Here is a 24,576-nt window from a genome sequence, read left to right as displayed (position 1 = left end):
TGGGGTAGAAGTGCAATAGTGCTTACCATCATGTGTGTCTGTTGGTGACCTGCCTGCTATTCAAATAATACTTTTCATGCAGACTCTCTGATGCATACGTTTCATATAAACATCTCAAAGTATTTTCATCTGGCAACGTATTATCCGTGCCGGATACATTTTGCTATCTAACTGACTGAGTGAGACGGTCTACAGGGCACAGAGACTAGAGGAGAGCGCAAACAGTGGAAAACAAGATGAGCCGAAAGAGTTCTCGTACAGCTGAGCCAAATGATCCAACTCACCCATCACATCAAGCTCAGGAAAAAACACGTTTTGTCACTCAAAATGACTATGAGCAGTTTGAGCAGTTTAATAAAAAAGTGTTATCATGAAAACAGAAACAGTGCCTACAATAACCAGTGCGATGTTGATGTATGGTGACTGGACTTGTAAAGGGATGACGCGTGTTTCCACAACTTGACAGAAAATACTGTATTATGCTGATGAATTAACAGTTATCTACTCTTATTGGTTAACCGACCGCATTACTGTTAATTTACATGTGAGGTATGATTATATAACAGTATTTTACAATTATTATAAAATACAGTAAGATACTGTTGTAAATCCACAGTAAATTTACAGCAATTTGTTACCGTGTGGATCCACTAAGTAAGGCCTTTATATCTATCTTAGACTCTCTTGGTTTCACTCTTTATTGCAAACATACTTTTGACTTTGGTGTAGTTTATTTAGCCATTCTCCCCCAGAGCACAGCAGTCTCAGATCTTTACCTAATCTCATATGAAATTCATCGTAATGTACGTTCGTCGCCATGCTATCATGCCGGAATCGTTTACCTTACTTCAACAACATGATATAACTGCAATAACTCTCTGTACTACTTTTACTTATGATAGTTTGATAAACTGCATTTAAATTCAACCTGAAATCGTGAAAGTAGAACTTTGCCTTTGTTAGTTCATGTTGATCTTTTTTACTTTGCTAGTTTATCTTGCTAATGTAAAGTCCACTATTAATTTGTTTCTGTGTGTATATATATATATATATATATTTATATACATCTCTCTCGCTCTCTCTCTCTCTCTCTCTCAATAGCATTGTTTTGACGCATCACGATTTTTGATTAAAGTTCTGATTAAAGTTTATTTTAAAAGCAAAAATTTGTAAGTAAAATCAAATAGAATACTTTTACTTTAAATCAAGCATTATTTAATAAAGAAAATTTTTACTTTTACTCAAGTTCAGAAGTTTTGTACTTTGTTCATTCTTGGTAAAAAGGCTCCTGAAGCTGCAAATGTGAGGAGTTGGTAGGGGGCCTAGAAGTAGAAGAAAAAGAGACCCTAAAATAGGACTTTTTTGAAGTTGGTATGTATACCATGGAAGCAGATATATGCACCCTTAATAAGAAAACATTTAAAAATGTCACAAAACTGTTCTTTCCCAAAGGTTATTACAGTCAGTCAACAGTCATGAGAAACACAGACATACTAGTAACTAGTAAGTTTAAAACACTGACTTCAATTAAAGACTGACATATTCATCTTAGATGATTACGTTTGTAGAAAAATAATTGTAAATAAACCAGCAACATGCCAGACAAATAGAGGTAAATAAAAGTTGCTTCCATGCCTGAGAAATGCTGGTGGTAGATGTAGGAAACGTGTAGGTAACTGTAAGAAGAAAAGATATGGTTAAGCCTGAAAATAGTAACAGAAGGAGAAGAAAGAACAGATTTCACAAACTGATAGTCTGATATAGGATAGTTAGCCTGTAAAATCTCTTGAGAGCTAGTTACCAAATCGCAGCTCTTTCCGTATATTCAGAGAGCCTCGCCCGTATCTGTACCTGGGCTGATTCTGATGTGACAATGCAGACGCTTTGCCATGTCTGCTGCAATGCAATGAGATGGCATTAGCACAGTAAAGGTTAATGAGTCAATTAAGTCATCATGAGAAAGTTGGGTCAATTGTATTTTTAAAATTTACCGAACATTTAGCAAGTTTTTTCAGTAACCACCTAAAAACACCTTATCAACCACCTAGACCACCATAGCAACCACTTACAAAAACCCTAGCAACCATCTAAAACATCCTTACACTCACCTAATAAACACTGGCAACCACAAATGATTGGTAACATTGCTACACAGCAATGCTTGACTTGCTTCAAGAAATGCATCTTTCTAGTTGTTTTACTTTTCAATTGCACGTACATTAAGTGTCGGATTTACAAGGACATTGAAATAAACATTATTTAACAAACATATACCATATTTTAACATCTTGTTTCTGTGGAAATGATGGTATGATTTTGCTGAATAGTGAAAGGTTTTATACCGTAAATGTAACAGCAAAATCTGTAATTTAAGTCCATGCCATGCTTCTATGCTAATCAAAACTAAAATGCATTCACTAGCGGCTAGCTTAATTTTGACTTACAGCACAGCAAATTTAACATGTTTGGTAAGCTGCAGTAAAGAATGGGCAACTGCTACAGCAACCTATTGGAAATTGTTAGTTTCCTAGCAATAATTAAAAAGGTCTTATCTTTGGTAAGTTGGAGGACTGCAACCCCTGAAACGTGTAGTCACTGGTGTCCATGAGGCATGAGTTTGCCTTAAGTGTGAGGTGATTAAAAGCAAAAACCTCCCAGTAAGTAAAATCTATGAGCTTTCTGCATCTTTGCTGTTCCTGATAAAACATAAGTAAATTCTATTTTTTATTAATTTATTATTATGAAACTCTATTATTATGAATAGGTTACTATTAGTTATTTACGAAATATTAATTAACCCCAGTCCCACTTTTTACAGTGTTGTCAAGGGGGGGTGTTACTAAGTACTGACCATGCACGGTACCAAAACCTTTGCTTTGGGCCCTTTTTCTTTTTGTTATTTAGAAACTGCAAAAGATGTAAAAAGTGATATTACAGTAATGTGTGATCTTTATGCTTTTTGGAAATCAAATAATTTTTTACTTCCTATTCACAGTAACATAAATTTGCATACCACTATATGTAAATTATATATGAGTATACATATTACATATAAGTATACATACTGTTATGTCTTACCTTGGATGACATATTGTTGTGCACATCTTCTAATGTAGCAGAAGCAGTTTTAATGTGTATGAATTTCATCAAAATATTGCATGTAATGTGTATTTAAAGTAATTGGTATTGTACATGATCTCTTATGAATGGAATTCTTGGGGTCAAATTATCTATGATGTCATCGCTATAATGGTCACTGCGTTATGTGTACGGAAAGACGGTAACTAGAAGGTCGAGCTCTAAAAAGTGTAAAAAATTGTAGTAAAAAATGTTTATGAGTCTGTGAAATAACTTGTCAATATATGTGGATTACATTTTGTAAACAACAACTCTTATGATTTGTTTAGTATGTTAATATCAGCAAGTGATTAGAAAGCCGCTGGATACAGAGTAGTCTGCCTCTTAACGATAAACAAACTGTTTTACTGTGGTTTACATTTTGTTGTATAGAAGCTGATAGCTGTAGTCTGTGCCTTTTAATGACCCCAACGTTTTTTTCTTGTGTTTGTCAGGTATGTTGATTTAATTATTTTTTTACTTTATTAACATCTTTCTATGTATTTCTGTTGTTTTAGTAAGCTTTGTTTCTGAATGTAATTGTCTATTATTGTTGCCCTAGTAACATAACAGAAAATGTATTCTTGTTAGTCAGCTGCATAGTAGATCACTTCAAATCAAAACAAACTGATATAGTTTCTTATTTTTATGGTATCTAATCTATACAATCACTCTTTTTATGGTCACTGTGTTATGTGTATGGTGAGACGGAGCTGAGAGCTGTAGTCTGTGCCTTTTAATGACCCCAACATTTTGTTCTTGTGTTTGTCAGCTAATAAACTCGGCACTACGTCTGAACCCAAAGCTTTGGTGAAGAATAGTTACTTGCACAAAGTGGTCACAGACCGATACAGAGGGGATACATTTGGTGCCGTGACCCCACAACTGAAGATCAGCTTAACTGCCAATCACCGAGTGACAGATACTGCGAACGGAGAGAGAAACGGTGGACTGAGTCAGATACTACGAACGGAGAAAAGCACTGCAAGAGGAGAGAAACACTGTGGACCGAGTCAGATACCTGCGAGCGGAGAGAAACACTGCGGACCGAGTCAGATACTGCGAGCGGACAGAAACACTTCAGACCGAGTCAGATACTGCGAGCAGCCATACAACATGGGAGAGTGCAGGTTACACATAGCTGTTTATAAACATAACTGAAAGTTAATAACAGTTCAATTACATTTTACAAACTTAAAGAAAATAGCTGATGCTGTTATGAATTAATTTACATGGACAAACGTTAATTTATATCTGTATACATTTTTTAGACATTTTTCATTTCTGTTGTATAAGCCTTTATTTAGTATTTATTGAATTAACATTCATTGTATTTTTTAAATGGCAGAAGGAAGAAGTATACACCAATCTGATGTTAGGAATGTGTGCACTCTCTTGACACTATCTACTCTATCTTGAAACAGCATTTTAGTGATCAGTCTTGTTCCAGCATGCCACTTGCAGACTTCTATAACACATTGCCAAAGGCCAGCGAGAGTCCTGTTGATTATTGGGTGCGGCTGAATAAAGCAGCTGACATCGAAGAGGAGTATCTGAGAAACAGAAGAAGTAGAATGAAAAACCTCAGCAAAGAGGTAACCATGATGTTTGTACAGAACTGTCTGGATCCATCACTATCTATGGTATTCAAAAGCAAACTCACTGACAGCCAAAGAAGTGCAGGAGAGAATTGATGAATATCAGCGAGAACAGAGGTCTGGTTCTAGAAAACAGTCCCTAACCTGCCTAACTCAAGCTATCAGTACGGTGAGTGACGAGACACAGAGAGTAGCCACATGTGACTCTCAGTCATTACTACACGTATATAAACAAAAACCCAGCAGCCTGTAGAGAGTGATAGTGATGCTTCAGTAAAACACAGCATTAACAAAATGATTGAAATGCTGATCCAGCTATTGAATTCACTGTCGTCAGTGCTCCGCGAATCACCTAATCAAATCTACACAAGAACAAACCAGCAACAGAAAAAAGGTTTTCAGGATATAAATCTTGCAAAATTTGTAATGAGCACTCACACACAACTATTGTGCACTGCCAACTTCATCGTCTCTGTTTTGTCCGTCATGAGCCAGGACATTTGAAGGGTCAGTGCCCTTCCCTCCACTCTCCAGTGCCACAGTCCGAAGCCACCTCTGTCTCTTCTTCCTTCAGTCAGGGAAACTAAGCAGCCTGCATTTGAAGAGGGGAAATGTGGGCTTTAGTGAAAACCCTCTCATTCAAACATCAGATGTGCAGTCAGTGTATGAAGCTATCAGTGAGGGCCTACCTAGCAATCCTCAAGTAATTATCCAGAATGTACAGCATCTGAATGGCAGTGACAGTTTGTTTTACACTCCTGTTGTTATTAATGAGTGTATTACAGTGAAGGCCATGCTAGACACAGGTTCTATGGCATGTACTGTAAGTGAAGCTGTCATGAAAATGCTCACTGATGCTGGTTCTGTTGACCACGATCAACAAAAGAATACCGATATTATGTTAGTTGGATGTGGAGGGAAAAGAGTGTCTCCAACAGGATTGTGTGATTTTAAACCTGAACTGTATGGTTGCAAAGTGTGTATGCCCACACTGATTGTTCCTGGTCAAACAGATGTTCTTATAGTCATGAAACATTTGACTCGTCGCCTAAAAGAATCAGAGAAATACTAGGAATTAGTTTCAGAGCCAAGCAAGCCTGACAATGATGACCTTGAAATTTTCTTGGAATGCTTGCTGGAATACATCGGTGGAAAGGAGAAGAAGTACCTGAGACTGTAGGGACTGTAGGCCATGAACACTTAGTCTGGGGAAAGCTTCCAGAGAAGTCCTGTGAGTCACTTGGTTCCACTGTCATTGTTGAACCAACAAAATCTCACTCCATGCCACGTATTGTGCTGGTTGGTCGCATTATAACTTCATTGTGAGGAAATGGATGGGTACCTATGAGAGTCATCAACCCTACTCACAAAACAATAACCATACGGAGAAATGTTATACTAGCATTTGTATATCCATGCATAGCCATTGAAGATGTGGATACAACTGATGGTTTATACATGAAATCCTTCAGTGAACAATGTGCCTCTGAAACTTCAGAAAGGTTACTGGACATTGTATGACCTAAGTGATCTGGATCTAGAGTCTTGTGAAGTGTCAGACTATTGGAAAAATGAGATGTGTAAACTGGCACTGAATTATTCTGATATTTTCTCCAAAGACAGGCTTGACTGTGGTGAAGTTAAAGACATCTGTACTGATTTTCGATGGCTTAACGCTCAAACAGTTAAAGATGCTTACCCACTTCCACATCAAGCTGACTGCCTTGCTGCTTTGGGAGGTAATGCACTGTTTAGTACTTTGGACCTAAATAGACTTAATATTCTCTGATGATTTTTGGGGTTGGTGATGTGGTATCAACGCTTCATCCCCAACTGCTCTGCTGTAGCAAAGCCTCTTTTCCATTTAACTTCCAGCCCAAGGAACACTATGGGAAACAAGCAAGCAAGGAAAAAGAAAGCTAGCGGAAATTTATACAAAAAGATAACTGCTGCAGATTGGACCCCCGAATGTGATGTAGCTTTGCAGTCTCTCAAAAATGCTCTACTAGCTAATGTTGTTCTAGCTCACCCAGATTTTTCCAGACCATTTATTCTATCCACTGATGCATCTACTGATGGTTTTGGTGCTGTACTTTCACAAGTTTCTCTAGGTGAAGATAGAGCTTGTCCTATGGCATTTGCCAGCAAGTCCTTAAACAAAGCACAGAAGAAATATCCGGCACATCGGTTGGAATTTTTGGCTCTCAAGTGGGCAATCAGTGAAAAATTCAGCCACTGGCTAAAAGGCCATACTTTTACCGCTTGGACTGACAATAATCCACTAACGCACATAATGACGAAGCCGAAACTGGATGCTTGTGAACAGCGTTGGGTGGCAAAGTTGGCTGCTTATGATTTTGGTATCAAATACATTCGTGGTCCTCAAAATATTGTAGCTGATGCACTCAGCAGAGAACCATTTTCTGAAAAGATTGAAGAATGCCTGTTATGCGAACCATATGAAAAATTGCTTTGTGGATCAGAGACACTGTCAGATGGTGAAGTTCAAGAAGTGTTTAGGTGGTCAAACATCAGGCAAAGCACTCAGAAGACAAGAAAGGAAAAAGTACAGATTTCCTCCTCTTCAAGTGCAGCAAAAATTGCATCAGTTTCCAGGGATGAAGTTTCTGCTTTTCTCAGCAACCACACAAAATGGGATTAAGGAGCAAGAACTCGAGCGGTGTCTATGTTACATCATGTAAAGAATATGGCTAACATAGGCCAAGAGGTCCTACCGTCCTTTTCACAACATGACTTGAGAGACAAGTAGCTCACTAATACTGAGTTGAGTCATGTCATCTTCTATGTGGAATGTCGCCATCGACCATCAAGAAGAGAGAGAGTTAATGAACCTGTGAATGCTTTAAGACTCACGAAATAATGGGACAAATTAGTATTGGAAAATGGTATACTATAAAGAGTGTTAAAAGATCTAATCACAAGGAAGAAAAAGTTTCAATATGTTGTACCTAAATCATTGCAGAAAGATGCCTTGCATGGTTGTCATGAAGATGCAGGTCACCAGGGTCAGGACAGAACTCCATCTGATCAAACAAAGGTTCTATTGGAGTACTGTGGATCGTGATGTATGGGATCATGTCTGATGTTGTGTCAGGTGTGTAATGAACGCCAGAACCTGAGAGTCGAGCACCTCTTGAAAGCATCTAAACTACAGCACCACTTCACTTAGCCTGTAGCGATTTCCGGACTGCTGAAGATTCCAGGAACTGACAAGTGGATGTACTTGTGGTCACTGACCACTTTACCAAACTTGCTCATGCCTTTCATTGTCCTGACTAGACTGCGAAGTCAGTAGCTAGGAAGTTGTGGGACAACTATTTCTGCATATATGGATTTCCTGAGAGAATCCACTCTGACCAAGGCACCAGTTTTGAAAGTGAATTGATAGCTGCTCTACTTCAAATTTCAGGTGTGAAGAAATTCCGTACTACTGCTTACCATCTTATGGGAAATGGCACTGCTGAGCGCTTCAACCACACTCTTGGGAACATGATCAGGATGCTTCCCCCTCATTCCAAGCAATCCTAGCCTAAAGTGTTGCACACTTTGACTATCATATCATATCATATCACATCATATCATATTACTGCTATGGACAATAACACTTTAACACTAAGTCACTTTAAATAACAATAACACTGAGTCACTTAAGTCACTTTAAAATGTATATATTGTTCACAGATTATCCCTTGTTTAATATAAATATATTTGTACATAGCAGAGAGGATTTTTTTTCTTCTTACATAGGTCCCTCCTGTCTCTATATTTTGTGTATTTTGTGTATATTTAATATATTTCAGTTTCAGTATTTTCTTGTATTTTTATTTTTGCTTTGTTTACTTTCTGTAGAGTGATTACCTAAGCCTCGTCACAAGCATTTCATTGCATGAATGTCCTGACATGTTGTGCAAATGACAAATAAACTTGAAACTTAAAAACTCATGTACAACTGTACTGCACACAAAACTACTGGTTTCCCCCCATTCTATCTCATGTTTGGGAGAGTTCCTTGGTTGCCTGTTAATGTTTAAGTCTGTTCTACATGAAGATGGCAATGCTTCCTATGAAGTGATGGTTTTTGTTGAGAAACACACAAATGATGAGCAGAAGCGTCAAGCCAAGGTGTACAACCATGAAAGGTGCTCCAATTGAACCAGGCGATAGAGTCCTCCTTGCTAATAAAGGTGAAAGAAGATGAAAAAAGTTAGCAGATGGGTGGGAAGATGTAGTCTACACTGTTGAGAGCAGTAACCCTAAGACAAACACATATAAGATTAGAAAACCAGTAACAGGTCAACGTAAAGTAGTCCACTGTAACCTTTTATTGTGTGTTAACTTCCTGCCCATCATGACTAGAAGTGCTGATGTCTCTACAGTATCTTCAGTCATAAGTTCTGCCACTGTTGATCATGAGCAGCCTACAATTTTGGAAGAAGCATTTGACAGGAGCTCTAGGACACAACATTGGGTGTCTCAGATTTAAATATGTTCCACCTGTATTCTCAGTGTAAAGAGAACTCAATAAGTGAAATGACCATGCACAGATATAAATTACAGGCATCATTATCGCACTTTAAATCCACTACAGCTTTAATATAAAAGGAGAAACCACAGTAGTATATATCATACACCTTCTGTCAAACAAGTGATTTATGACCCCTTGATTTATGACCCCCTGACTTATGACCCCTGTGATTGACAGCAGGGTTTTTTACGACACCCACACAACCCCACCTGCCCCCACCTACTCCTCAATATTTATAGTGTGACAATGGGGACAGGGTTTGTGGTTTACATATATAGTATTTAAGCATTCTTCTCACTGGTGATGTGTATGTTTTTTTGTTGCAAAATGTCTACTGCTAGTGTAAATCAGACTTTTCTTAGCGTTTCTGTGGTTACACCAGCTGTTAGTTCTAGTGGTTTGGATGGCAATTTGGGTTTTGCACCAAGGAAAAGATGATGTGGCAATGCATTTGGTTGCAGGTCTCGTGAGTGTGACATAGTGACTTTTTTTTTCAGGAGAAATTGATGCTTGATGGCGTTGATATAAAATTTGCATGACATGTAGTAACTACAAATTCTGTCTAATGCAAAATGATGCGTTAGTTTACAAATTAAAGATTCTCTCAGCATCTTTATTTGTCAAAAAAGCGTCTATCACCAGCTGAAAGGCTAGGTCATGCTCAGGCACTTCTGTCAACAATGGCTAAATACCCGATTGATAGAGTGTGTCTAAAAAATTTTCAATACCTGCTGGAACACGTGTTTCTAACCAAGAAAATTTGTTCTTGGGACTCTACCGAAGTCCATGATAATAGCGGTGGTTGACAACGATGCTTTCATGGGTGCATGCAATAAAAATCCTTTTGCATTCAAACATTATGATTCAGAGGTTCTTGCTGTCTATGTAGATGGACAACAATATCCAGCTAAACCACATCAACCCGAATTCCATTCCAATTTTACTGTGTACGCTGTTTTTGACAGTATCATCGAAGTGTCTAACCAAAGACACTTGTCCACAAAGTTTTAGTGGATTTTTACTAATGAATACCTTAGAGCTCACCGCTGTCATGGATAAAATATAAGTGTCAACACACATTTTCTTGGCGTGTTAGCATGTGACCAATTACCAACAAATTTCATAAGGAAATTAGCAACAATGGTGATTATTAATACACACACATATGATCTACCCGGTGAACACTGGCTAGCAGTCTTCATAAGTGAAGATCATGTTGGTTGTTTTTTTGACAGTTTTGGAAACAGTCCAGACTATGACATTTCCAAAAATGATTAGCGACTTTCTTAAAACATCATGCATAGCACAACGGTACTCAACCAGGCAAATACAAGATTTTACATCAACCACTTGTGGTCAACATTATGTGTTTTTTCTACACCACATGTCTAAAGAGTTGAGTAACAAAGACATAATGTCTAAATATAGTTTTGATTTAATAAAAAAATGACAATATGGTTTCAATATTTGTGAAAAATTTATTTCTGTGTATTTGTAAGAACAAATTGTTTAAATGTGTCCAGCATGTTCAAACAGGACAGATGTTTATTGTGTAATTTGTGCAATGTAGCTATTGATAAAATAAAAACAGACAAAACAAACAATTCCAACTTTGAGTCATTTATTTACAATATATAATACATTGGTATTTAACATCTCTATTCAGTGCATCAAATTAATACAGTACGTTCTGAAAACAATGTATTTACATGGTCATGATAAAAAAAGAACAATATACAAGTCAAATTAATGTAAAAATATAAAAAAACCAAGCAAACCCTACATTAGTTTAACCATTTACTTCTGTCTAGAATGGGCGAGATAAACATGGGGGTTTCAACACTCTTAACCAGTGTTTGCAAAATGTCTTTTGTTAGTGCAGCATTGTCAACAGACATTTTGTTTTTTAACAAAATAATTTTCTCTGTAACATGCTTGTTTGGTATGGTAGAAAGAGATATATTTAAAACAGCAAAGGCCTCTAGAAACTCTGCCCACCCCAGAGGTCTACGATCATCGCTAACCCTGTGTGGCATTGTGATACCTTTCACAGAATATGTGACCCTGGGACAGCGCAGCCATTTGAGACAAATTCTCCTGATTTATTCCAAGAAGACACATCATTTGACTTACACATTTATCTAAAATGTACGTAACATTCTTCCTGCTTCGTGAGGATACATTTCTAAAAATATCATCGATTACATCGTCTTTGTCATCAGTCTGATCAATAACATTTGTTTTCTTATCATTATTGTCTGTGGGTGGTAAGGACAATGTTAATGTGTTGATCTCACATAAAATCTGTCGACCACCTGTAACTATCATCGCATCTACGACGTGTTGCTGGCGGCTTCTGTATTGTCGTTTCTATTTGACAACCATTTATCCAGTGTGGTTTGTAAACCACCAGTTGAGATATAACCATTAATATTTGCATCGTATCGAGTGTCTGTGTCTTGCAGATTATTACTTCCGGTATTAATAACCGCATTATACTCGTCATTTAAACATCGCAATTGATCGTTTACAGACATATGTTCCCATGCATCATTTGTGTTGCTAACAAACAGATTTTTGTCTGAACCCCGACACCTTTTAGACCCCATTTTTTTTAGATACAACAAAATAAATTGTTTTTACTACTAATTATTTAAAACAGTAAGTAAAGTTGCACTGATGAGGTGGTTAATTTAATATATAAACAACAAGAATATATGTAAACAACAAGAGTATAACAAAATGCCATACAAAAACTACTTTGTGGATGGTCCTGCAACAGGCAAATTTGGTGAAAGTTTTAACTGTAAAACCCTGTTCAGTTTAAACATTGGCTGAAACAGGCTTATCGTCAACACATGAAATGATTTTACACAAGTATAGATTAGATTGCCAGCATGACAATTTTATTGTATTTTAAGTCCACTATGCTGTAATATACAAGGGGAAAACACTTTTCTCAGGTTCCGGCTAAAGATGTTCCCTCTTTATTCTCAGTGTAAAAGTGGTCTGGTGAAAGCTGTTCCGTCTTTATTCTTAGTGTAACAAATGTACAGATTGACTAAAACTTACTGACTTAAATGATCTTGCACAGATATAGATTACTAGCATTATTACTGTCCTTTAAATCCACTCCAGCTGTTTCTCTCCAAGCGGAAACCACTTTCCAAGGCTGCCAGTAAAACCTATTCCTGGCTGTGTTCTTATTATTAGATTAACACTAAAATAACACAGACTAATTACTGTGCAGTGGAATGCTGTTTATTTATATCAGCAACAAAACTTTCAAATGTTCACATTTACACTACATCTTAAAAAAATCATTTAAGTCTGAACAACAGATTGTCTATGTACAGTAATTAAATGAGAAATGTGCATTAAAACAATGTTACATGGAGTAGCTAAAAACGGAGCAACAGCTAGCATTAGCAAAATGAATTTTCACTTACTTCAATGAACAGAACGAAATTACCCCGAGGAACAGTACAAACACGAACGAATTAAGCCTAGTGTGTGCTGAAGACGTCATGATTTCAACATGCACAATGAGGCGAAACAGAGGGAACTGAATTTACCATCACACCGGTTTATGAGGAGCCTGGCCTCGTCTTGTTTCCCCCGTTATATCAAAAACATGACTGCAAAACGCCAGAGGGCGCTGTGAGCGAGTTCTTAATGAATGTGGGCGAATGGAGCTAAACAGCTAAAAACAAAGTTTTAAAAACAAAAACAACAAGTTAAAATAGTTTCTAACCACTTGCCTAGAACTTTCCTTTAGTTTTAGAAAGTAGAAGGATGTATTTAACTAAAAGAGCAACTACAACTTACCTGTATGTTTCTTTTTTTCTGCAGCAAACAGGTTTTGGCCAGTAGGATTTTTGCATTGCTACTACTGAGTGCTGAGCAGCTTATTGGCCGTTCGCGCTCACTGACTTCATGAACATAATGAGGCGCTGTTTTAAACACCTATAACTCGAGTTCGAAAGCGTTTAAAATATAACTGTGGTGTTAAAATGTTTTATGCTGTTCTGTGTTCAGGACATAATGTATTCTACATTACAAATGTTTAAGCATTTATTAACTATGATTTTACTGAAATGCTTCAACTTATTCATTTTGGACTCACTTTGGAGCGCCCTCTAGCCTTTGAGAAACCCGGAAGACATTACAGATTTGTAATGTTCTGCTCTATAAAAGTTCTCTGGTTGAAACTATATTATTATTTATTTTAATATTGATATTTGTCCTTTAAGTTCTTACCAGAGACCTATCTACCATTAAGCACTAAATAACTTTTGTGTTCTGTGCTTAATTTCCTGTATTAGATCCAAATGTGCCAACCTGTTGATTAGACCCATTATTCCAAGCTCCATTTATCTTGTTTACTTATTCCAAGTAATAAACAAGGTAGTTGAGTGCTTCTCATATTCATACTAAAAGATTATCATTACAGGCTTTTAACAGTAGTCATTGACATTCATAGTTCTCTGTGATACACTTTAACAGTAGTTACTGGTTTTCACTGCCAACAGTGACTGATTTACACAGATCTGCTTCTCATTGTTACTTTGATAGGCCTTTGATAGGTCATCAGTTATCATTGCTTAACCCAAATACTTCTGTGCAATGACCGGCTGTTTTTTCCCTTTTCTTTATTATAATATTTTATATTAATTGGTAAAACCTTATTTTCTGTTCACATTGCACTTGTGTTATTGTTTTGCTATCCAGTGTCGACCAGGAGAGGGAGGATGAGGAGGTTGTCAACATAGAGGGACCTGAGGACTGTATGGTGGACTTCACTGTCAGGTGGACTGTTATCCAAAACATGCTTTTGGACAGCAAACATGGCACAGCAAGGACTGTTTGTACCAAGTGGCAAATTGTGCCATTCATAGACCTAGGGCTATTCGTCCCTCTTCATATCACTCCAGATAAACTGAAGCAGTGATCTATCTTATCTTTAAGTCTAATTTGGTGAAACATATGATAACATCTTTCTGGGCTTTGGCTTGAGGATAGCCAGTTAGGTCATAATCTTCCACATGTACTGGGTGGGTAATATGCCAGTTTTCGTCAGTTAAAGTGAATTAACAAACAAAAATGATTGGTTAGAAACACTACCAATTAGTCAATGAGCACCGGATCAATGACGTTTTGAAAAGGAATCTCAAATGGCTCCTAACTCCCAGTATAGTGCCCCCTGCTGACACTGTCTTGCTTGTATGTTTATTAAAAGGGAAACAGTATCATATCAAGCACCATAAAGTACCCGAGAGGGGATCCATGCCAATTCTGAAGTGTCCCCTCCAGAACAGTATAGCCAACGGCTTATACAGGGTGGTTGTTTTCGAAAAAGGGAACAGAACATATGGTCCTTTTTAAAATGATCTCATCTATATGGAACTAAGAGAAGAAGGGAGAGGAAGAGAAAGGGCCTATGGGGCCTCCCCTTGGACCTTTGGACCAGGGGCCCCCTAACTTAAACATTCCAAACCTGCAAAGTCAGATATCACATGACCTAGGTAATGCACACTATATAGTGAGACCAAGCCTATATTTTGCCCAGTGTTGTTGATTGTAGCCAGAGACGTTATAAACAGGTCTTTGTTGCAATATGAATAGGAAAGTTCGGAAAGCTCAACATGGCAGCTGTAAACGAGCAAAGGTTTGCCTTTCATTAAAGTGAGCCAATCATCTTGCTGTTTAAGCCGCAAGAGGGAAAAGCTCCACCTCGGTGGGCATGAACAGTAGCCAGAAGAAGCTGAAAAATCATGTGTGTGATACTTATGAAATATGTATTTTAAACTTTAATGTGGCTTTGGGTTTCAGCTTTATGTCTCTCCCCATTCAAAAAGATAGATTTTGTATGACTGGAAATAACTGCCAGCATTGAGTTGCCAGACTTTCTTGGAAGGTATTTGTGTAGCTCCCATGCAGGCTAAGAATTCTATCTTCCTCAAAGCAAAACTGCTCTGTGTTTTCACTGAGAAAGAAATAGGACGGTCAGCCAACAAAGTACGGAAGAGTGAAAAAGCACTGCTACTAAAATCACCGCTGCTATAAAATGCTTACACATGCACATTACAGATCGGGTGGTGGCAGTAAAATAATGTGCTCTACGCATGACAGTGTTGGGCATGTGTGATGCAAATTAGGCAGCGGCGCAGATCAGATAACGACAACACTGAAGCTAAGTGCTTCGAGTCCTATGATATAACTATCAGTTGCCATCACGATGTTTTTTTTTTTGTTGAAACGCCCTCAACAAATTTGGTGCTCATCAAAATATCTGGTTTTGGACTAATAAATATGGCCTTAGTAATAGTGGCATTCATATGCGCTCATCTTATTAATACAATATTTCTGAGAATATACTTGCATATAATGTAACTGTGCATTAATATTTGCTGAAACATGTTTTGAATAGTTTCTAGCACAGGTTGTGTTTACTTCTGTTTACTTCAAAAATCAATGCATTAAACACAGTAATAGGATTTAAAAAGTAATTCCTGGAACTACCCTCACCTAGTATGTAAATGTGGTCCAGCACAAAACTAAAACTAGGCAAAACTGTGAAGGTCTGCAATTCAGTCTCTGAGGACTGCAATCAAAACTATTCAACCCCTCAATGTAAGTCTAAGTGCAAGGCAGTTTAGTAATGTAAATAAAATGTAATTAAAATACATAAACCAAGGCTTTAGTAAACAGTCAAAAGAAGGTACATTACTATGTTCAAACAAATTTGAGAAGAAAGTTTTCACTGCTAACAACTGAAACAAAAATCACACAAATGTCAAATCACACAAATCTCCACAAATGTCCATGTGCAAAATTATTCAACCTACACTCTGTAACCTCCAATAAATGTTTCCTGTAGATGCTCACAAGCTTCTGACATCTCTCTATTGGAATCTTTGATTTAGATTTAAATCACAACTAAAGCAGACTGTCATTCTAGAGTTCCCAAAGGGTTAATTGTTTGTTTTTTGTGTGCTTTGTAGCCTTAGACTATCAGTGATTTAAAAACCAGCAATATTAAATAAGGGTTCAATAATTATGACATGGCTGTTTATGGAAAGTATCCTTTTACTCAGAAAAATGACATCACGTTTTTTTTTTTAATATCAATTTGAATAGGTCACTCAACTGATACACAGGTCATTTAATAATTTTCTGGTTCTTCATAAAAGTTCACAAAAATTTGTAAATCAATACCGCTCAGTGGGGGTTGAATAATTTTGAGTGCAACTGTATCTCTAAATTAAGCCATAGACACCTAAACAGAATGTTTATTTTGGCTAAAAAAACTTCAGCAGAACTCTAAGAGAGACTCCTTAGAAAAGACAACTCACTTTCAAAATTTGGAAAATAAAAAGGCTTAAAGTTACCCAGGTTGTGAAATACCAAGTATTACCAATACGCTCTTGTTAAAACGCTCCATCTTATAAATGCATGCCAAATGCTTACTTGAAAAAAAAACAACAAAAAAAAAAAAACACATTGGCAAATATCCATGAATATCCATCTCATTTGTTATGAAGAAAAGAAAAAGTGCTTTAGGGTATGTTTTTTCTGAGCGCAAAAGTCACTAGTCTGTCAGAAGCCTGCTATTGCTGTAGACAGAATAAAAACTGCCATCATATTCCCCCGAGACATGTCCATTTCCTCCACTTCAATCAGGCCTTATTTCTCAATCTTTGTGGTATGATGCAATGTTACTGTTCAGTTCTATGAAAAAATCCTGGCAAGCTTCTGTTTTGAATGCTTTTTCTTGCCAGGCTAATCCTCAGCCTTAGCCTCCATCTCCTCTGCATCATCGTCCCCGTCCACCTCTGCGTTCTCCCTCTCCAACCTCTCCAGTTGCCGGGCCAGCTCAGTCTCATCTGTGTCTGTCACGACCTTTGGCTAAAGGGCAAAGGCACATACAATACAGGTGAATCGATTTGGTAGATGGCTGCATCAAACATAAAATTACTGATACACAGAAAATGAACTGGCACAAATTTCACGGGACAATCAGTAAACCATGCTGGTCACCAGGAAAACCAAATTATCCTGACTCCAAATTTCTGATAGTTATAATTTCTGAATTTGACATTGTAAGTAAAGCTCGTTTCAGATTAGACATCTATGTGAAATGAGACCTGTAAGTCCTGAGTTGAGCTGAGCTCACAAGGGCACTTTTGTACCTATTTATCAAAAATAAACAAAAAACGCAAGAGCAATATGTTAATGGACTACAGGTATTAATGCATTGCAATATAAAATTACGCTGTCCTTTCAAAAAAAGTTTACCAGAGTTGTACTTTTGACAGAGTGTACTCTGACAGTCTCATGCTCTAGCCAAAAGCAGACGTGTGGAGTGGAGCTTCAGTCAGTGAGTGATTTTGAACAAAAGGAGGAGCTGTAAAATTCAGTTCTAAAGGTTCAGTACAGCAAACTATCACAAAGAAGCTTTTGCATGAGTTTCCCACTCACATCAATCTCCACCTACAAACACACACAACAAACCAGTAATGTCAATGTTTTTTTTTTTTCAAAAAATATCAAAAAGTCCTTGTGAATACAGCCTTAACATTGTGTAAACATTATATGTAAACATTATTTTACAAATTATTTGCTGCAAACTACAAAAGCTTGTTACATTTGCATACAGTTGGAAGAGGGCTGTTCAGTACACATATACAGAAGGTAACAACTTGTTGGATATTTTAATGAAGTTGCTGGATATTGATATGACAATATAAGAAATGACAGGTTACGAATGTTTATCAATTACATTTTTGTGCTGTGTGAACAGAAATTTAGCTCTTCAAAACACAAAATTACAAAAAGCGCAATTTATCATTGTACCGCATAAAATGAAATGTAATACTAAAAGCTAGCACCTCTGCTGCATACACATTTTACAGGTTTAAACCAAGACTGTCAGAAAAGCACTCTGGATTCTCCAACAGTTTTTGCTACACAGGCCTACAAACATATGTATACATTTTTTCTACACAGTAAAAAAAAAAACAAAACAAAAAAAAAAACTGGGTGTTAATATTTCAGAGTTCACGTATTTAAGCCCAGACTATGTCTTTTTAACACTGTCAAGATTAAAGTGAACATGAATCTCGCATACTTACAAAATATTAAACTAGTGTCTGTATGATATCTGAAACACTTACAGACAATGCTTTCGATAGGGTAAACAAACAAGACTGCACCAGATTAACTTTACACAGCGAAGCGTGGCAGCTGCAGTATCAGACTAAGCTACTTCCTGCTTTGCCCTAGTAAGAAAAAGACAAAGGCTGCCAGACTAAAAGTCCTCAGCAGGGGGTGCTATTTCACATAAAATTAGGACAGAACAGTATCTTTATCTGGAAGACTCATTCACACATCAAGTTGTCACTTGTCTTAAATTGGTGGGCCAAGCCATGGTCGACAGTCCTTCACCAGTGATGAAGTGCCAACTGATGAAGACGCAGAAGCAGCGACTGCTGTTTTGAGTACCACAAAAATCAGCATTCACTACTTCTTCATTGGGACTGATAAGCATGCGCTTCCATGCAAGGCGACAGGTTCAGTGGAAGCCTCTGACCAACTCTTTAAGGCACTTTTTTCCCCCGAAAAAATTTATCAAAGCACCATTTTATTATCCAGTATCCCCACTGCATCCAGAGAATTGGACCTGTAGTTTATAGCTGGTGTACGAAGGCAAATGATCAAAAGAAAAAAAAGGCATACAACGGGCGATCTTCAACAACTTTTAGTTGCTTAGTTATTGGTCCAGGGAAAATGGTGTCTTTCAACATGGTTAAAAGGAATTGCTATGGCAATGCACCAGGTTATGAAAGAGCACTGGACTAAACACCTGGTTATATGTAGCAAAGTTGAATCTGAAATTTCTCTGATTTATCAGGTATATTCTCTTCTGATAATATGTGGAAGCCTGTTTCTGCTCATTGTGCCTTTAGTTACTGCCAAGTCAACAAAGGGTTTTGTTTTCTTTCCCATAAACAACCTGCATTATCATAGGTCTATTGACATGCAAATGTCATATGGAATGAATAACAGAGCTTCATTTGTTGCCGCATATTGCTTTCTCTGGTGGGGATGTGATTTGTCATTTTGACACTGATGTATCGATCTCACCATTATAGGCAAGGCAAGCAAGCACAGCAACATTGGTCATGCTTTGTTCATGTTTATTCAATGTTATGACCTTTACAATAGATGCTGCGACTGTCATTTTGTGTTATGGTGTTTGCTTTTGGCAGTAATTATATTACAGTTATTTAATAACACTATTATGAAATTGAGATAAAAAAACAACACTGTAGAGACAAAAAAAACTAAATACAACTGCATCAGGTTTAAATATGATTACAAATTAAAGTGTTGATTTTTAACAGTTTCGAGTTAAAATAACTCTGAGTGTGATGTTTTTCACATTTTGGTGTTAATTTTAAACCTATTTTAGAAGAATTTATTCTGAAAGTTTGACACTGTCCATACAGTAACTTTAACACTATTTTTGAATGGGACTAAATGTTATCTGAAATGGTAAATGGTTAAATTCAACTATGTATGTGTTAAATTAACACTTATTTTTACTGTGTATATAGATCTACAAAATAATAATATTATAAAAATAAAAGCTCCCAATAGTGATGCAGTTTGTTGTGACAGTAACAATTACTACTTCACAAATACAACACTGACAGTGAGAATAAGTTATGGTAGTCTAGCTCTGTAGCAGAGGGGTTAAATTACTTGCTCTACAAGAGGAAGATCAGCTCAATTTTAAGCCTGGCTCATGGAGGCATACCACTACTTAATATTACATGCAGCTCCTTAACGGTGTTTAACAAGTAAACTTATTGCGATGAAAAAAAAAAATAATACAAACACAATTCTTTTAGGGCTGCACAATTCTTTAATTGTGCAGCCCTAAACTTGGAAAATGTTATTGGTAGCAGTTTACTGCCTTCATTTGCAAGCTATTTCCAGATTTTAAAAAAAAAGCTTCAATTTCCAGAGGTGAAAAAGCTCAGATTCCACACATTTCCAGGAGCATATCATGCGAAACTTGTGCAACTGAAATGTTCCCAGAATCCCAAATTCTGCCTAGCAAACTCAGCTCTCACCTCCATCTGAATGTTAAAGACTCCTCTTTTCTCCTCAATCTTCTCCTTAATGGCAGCCATGGCCTGGTTAAGCACAGAAAGGCCTTCTGTGCGCTCCAGCGTGGTTGTGGTCATTACATAACGAGGGGGGGCAATCAGGTTGATCTGCAACAACCATTACATGTTATGATCATTCAAAATTTAGTGGCACAGCCAGACCACAATGATAGGGCAAGAGACAGTCCACAGTTAACTGGTGAGTCACAAAGAAAACAAACAAACATGTAATTTAACCAGGGTGTTCAAACGGCATATGACTGAATATCATGAAGAATGAGTGTCAACAACTTACTTTGATAGGCATTGCCTCCGTTGAACAGTTCAAACCTGCCCGCAATGCATCTTTAACTGCGTCAATACCCTCATACCCATAACAAGCAACCTCAATGTCTGAGGAAAAGAATACAAATTACATTTAGGGGTGCATGGTATGGCAAAAATATAACTAGACATTTTCACAATACATGATATGTATCACAACATTTCTTTCTTTAAAAGGTTTGATAATAAAAAAGAAGGAATCAGTTGTGCCACATTTAAAAATACTATCAACAACTATAAACGCAACATTTCTTTTTGTTTCATATACTGCAACTGCACCAAATCCAACTAAACAGGTCTAATTATGTTCTCTCTGTAATTAAACATGCAGTGGGTCAAAAGTATTTAAGTAATGACAATGACATGCCCAGAAAAGTACATTACGATACCATTTTCCCAATGACAAATATCCTCATATTGCCTACACATAATAAGATTAATATTAAACCCCTTCATTTTAACTACAGATACTGTAAAGAAAAAATTAGCACCTGCTCTGATTTTGACTGCTTGTGGGGTGAGTCGTCTGTTGATGTTGTCAATTAAAACGGTCCTTTCCTCCTCAGTTAATTCTAAGCTATCTAAAATAAATGGGTCCCTGCAATTCAAACAAAAAAAGTATACAGTTAATTACAGGGTTAAGAGAAAATATGAACTGCAGCAGGTACTATGATTCAAAGTGTAATGGTAAACACTGCAAAGTGACACTTAAGCCCATTTGACACTAGACGCAGTAACCATGCCATGTCGTGTGCAATTTGCTCCTGTAGTCAGGGCAGTAACATGTGAGTGTAAAATGAACAAAAAACTGCCTTGGGCCTATTTTTGATTTTTGATATTTGTGCCACACGCTGCATGCTAGCATTTTCTGGGCAGAAACAGTGAAGAAGTACTCTTTGACAAGGGCTTAAAAATTCCTTTGCATGGGTTAATGTGGTGAACCCAGCAAGCATCTCCCCCTCTTGATAAAGCTATCCATCACTTGGCAAAAAAGCTAGCAACAGTAATGACAGCAAGTCTATTTTTTTATTGTTGATCTCTTTATATCATCTACATAAAGTGTATTTAAGCAGTAAACAGAGGACAAATACCGCTTTTGCCTTGCAACATATGCGTCACTTCTAGTGTGAAATAACTGTATTATTATTAATAAGTGTCACGGATGGGTTCCAGATTATCATGTGCACCACGCTGCATATGGTGTGAAATGGGCTTGAGGGAACGACACATACGCCACGGCTTGCTTGAACACATCATAAGCTCCGTATCCAGGTCGCTTGTACTTCTCATCAAATACCCAGGCTGTACGCTGATACAAACTCTCCAGCTGCTCGTCTTTGGTATACTCTAGTACCTCGGCCACGTGCCTCAAAATGCTGTACACCTGCAAAATGCATAAGTGCAGCAGCTAAGGAAAATAGGGTTCAGTCAACCACAGATACAGCTAATGATGAATGCCTTCACATGGACTGAACCACAGATACAGCTAATGATGAATGCCTTCACATGCAAATGACATCTGATTTAGCATCCTCAATGCTAAATCAAATACTCAACACTCAGCTTGAGGCCTGCTTACGGTCTTAGATTTAGTGAACTTGTCCTCACACTTTATAGCTTCTTCTGGCGACACTCTTCTTTTGGATAAATCAATGTAGCCTGGAAATCGATACAGGAATAAAAGTGATTAGGTAGACCTGTCACAATTTTTACATAATCACCAGATCTCAGTTAGTTTAGGTGACTGCATACTTGTTAGCTTTCACAATTACATGTTTACGATGCAATAAACAGAATCCAAACTGGGCGCGTTTTCATCTGCTGGACTGGGGTGAATACACATAAATAAAGAAAGCAGAAAACACATTTTTTTAAGACACATCATGGGCCTTTAAAGGTTCAGCTTCTGACTGGTGCTTTATATGTTTTAACGGCAGAGGTGAGTAATGCTTATTTGAACTCTAGACGTGTTTGTCTTTAATTCAAAGCTACCACTGATTGGTCAGTGTGATTATTAATACCATACTTACTTGTCAATTACATGTTGTCAAAAAATTTTGTCAAAAAATGTTATAATCATTAAAGGGCCTGTTATTAAGCAACTGCAAGACTGGAAAAGGTACTCCAGGAGTATCTGGTCCCTACCTTTCTCCTTGTCCACACGAATGACCACAACACACTCGTTGCGGCCAATACGGATAAGTTTGTTGATGGAGCGAATACGTCGTCTGGAAAGTTCACTCAGCAGAATCATGCCTTCGATGTTGTTGTACTCCAGGAGGCTCACATATGCTCCCATCTCAGCGATGGAGCGCACATTGACCATCACCACATCCTCCACTTCTGGAAATTTGTGCTGGTAGAATCTACAGCTGAGGCCAGGCATCCTCTAGCTGCCAGTGATTTACAGGAAAGGAGAGGAAACAAAGTAAAAGCAGTTAGGAGTTAGACATTCAACAATAAAGTATACCACAATATTCGACACACAAGGTATTGTAACTGTATAGACTTTTATATGCGTAACTGCATTTTAGTCAAACAAGTTGCAGTTTTCAAGTATATGTATAATTTTATATATTACAGCAGAACAGCTTTTGTTTTAGAAGGTCACACTATGCTGTCATATTGTGATTCCATGCATCCTTTAATGTCTGCACAGCTGTCTTATTGGTCTGAGCAGTGGTACCACTTCATAATCAGTGTGCTATTTAAGGGACACCAAAAACATGATGCCCATAAAGACTGTGAAAAAACAGGATTCCACAAATTTATAAAGACTACTGTACCATTATACAAGTGTCAACAAAGAAGTTTATTTTTTTTTTAAACTGAAATCCTTAAAATATATAATCAACATATGACATTAAAAAACTACATGCATACGTATCACTGTTTTTCTAAATACAATATTGTGATATCTTCAACTGTGAAAAAGTTAGGTAATCATCAGCTAGTCCTAATTCAGTAAACAATAAGAAAATTAAGTGTTACTGAAAACATTAGCTAAGCTCACCCACCACTCTGAATAAGACTCCAAGGACGGGTTCAAAACGTTTATCGCACTTAAATTTTTATTTATCAGTTTTTTTTAACTGCGTAATATAAAACAGCTGGATGCTAATGCAGAGAATCAAGCATGGGCTGGTTTAATTCGCTAACTCAACTCGGCCGGTCTGAATGAGTCTTGCCCGTTCTTTTGCCAGTCATTCAAGTAGAAACCAAATATGAACTTATTTTACTTTACAGATACAGATGAGAAAGTATCAAAGTCGCCGAGTTTTGTACCGTCGTTCCTTTGGATGATAAACTGTTTTAAAAATAAGAAAAACGGCAAATAATCAACCTACCGCTTTACTATACAACAGCGTGAAGGACTTAGACCGGAAAGAGACTACTATTTAGTCAAAAACCTGTGAATAGCGCCATCTACTGTACCGGTGTTCTATCAATATGTCCTACCCATCGAGCGGAACTACTGAGCATGCGCATATCATTACTATAGCGTGGTAATTTAATGCTTCAAAAGGTTTGTTGTGTTTTTAACGTTAATTCGGTGCATATTCCGAATAATATTGTTACTTACTGCCTGATAAGGTGATTTAGGCGATCACAATATCCTAATTATTCTTTTAATGCTGGTGACGTTAACGTTTAACGTTATTGATAAGGAGATTTAGGTTATCAAATTGTCCTACCTATAGAGTCCACTACAGGTAGCATTTTCTGATAGGATAATTTAGGCCATCAAAATATCCTACCTACAGTTATTTAGAGCGCTACTTAAAATATGCGGTACGGTAGGAAATTTCGACAA

At 37.2% G+C, this 24,576-nt stretch overlaps 1 protein-coding gene across 2 annotated transcripts; it reads right to left on the bottom strand.

The window, feature by feature from the left end:
• Positions 1–15,895: 15,895 nt before the first annotated feature.
• On the bottom strand, positions 15,896–24,220 carry LOC118823923 (eukaryotic translation initiation factor 2 subunit 1). 2 transcript variants are annotated; one of them, XM_036593786.1, is made up of 8 exons: positions 24,110–24,220; positions 22,908–23,155; positions 22,342–22,421; positions 21,995–22,146; positions 21,254–21,360; positions 20,734–20,831; positions 20,403–20,546; positions 15,896–17,169 (listed from the first exon to the last, which is right to left on the bottom strand). In XM_036593786.1, exons 2-8 carry the CDS (start codon positions 23,146–23,148, stop codon positions 17,044–17,046), a joined length of 948 nt encoding a protein of 315 aa, XP_036449679.1. In that variant the 5' UTR covers positions 23,149–23,155; positions 24,110–24,220; the 3' UTR covers positions 15,896–17,043. The 2 variants fall into 2 exon arrangements, with proteins under 2 accessions (XP_036449679.1, XP_036449681.1); XM_036593788.1 differs by lacking the exon at positions 24,110–24,220 and adding an exon at positions 23,780–24,103.
• Between the last annotated feature and the right edge of the window lie 356 nt (positions 24,221–24,576).

This window comes from Colossoma macropomum, unplaced genomic scaffold, assembly GCF_904425465.1.
Source record: "Colossoma macropomum unplaced genomic scaffold, Colossoma_macropomum, whole genome shotgun sequence".
Classification (NCBI taxonomy): domain Eukaryota; kingdom Metazoa; phylum Chordata; class Actinopteri; order Characiformes; family Serrasalmidae; genus Colossoma; species Colossoma macropomum.
Note: the sequence above shows the minus strand (reverse complement) of the source record. Positions and strands in the feature narration are given on the sequence as shown.

Bases quoted from the DNA above. Each gene is read 5' to 3' on its own strand.
- LOC118823923 (XM_036593786.1), bottom strand. From the start codon at position 23,148: ATGCCTGGCCTCAGCTGTAGATTCTACCAGCACAAATTTCCAGAAGTG. The intron at 20,547-20,733 runs GTAAGTTGTTGA...TGGTTGTTGCAG, and splicing joins CGGAGGCAATGCCTATCAAA to ATCAACCTGATTGCCCCCCC. The intron at 17,170-20,402 runs GTGAGAGCTGAG...TTTGCCCTTTAG, and splicing joins TCTTTAACATTCAGATGGAG to CCAAAGGTCGTGACAGACAC.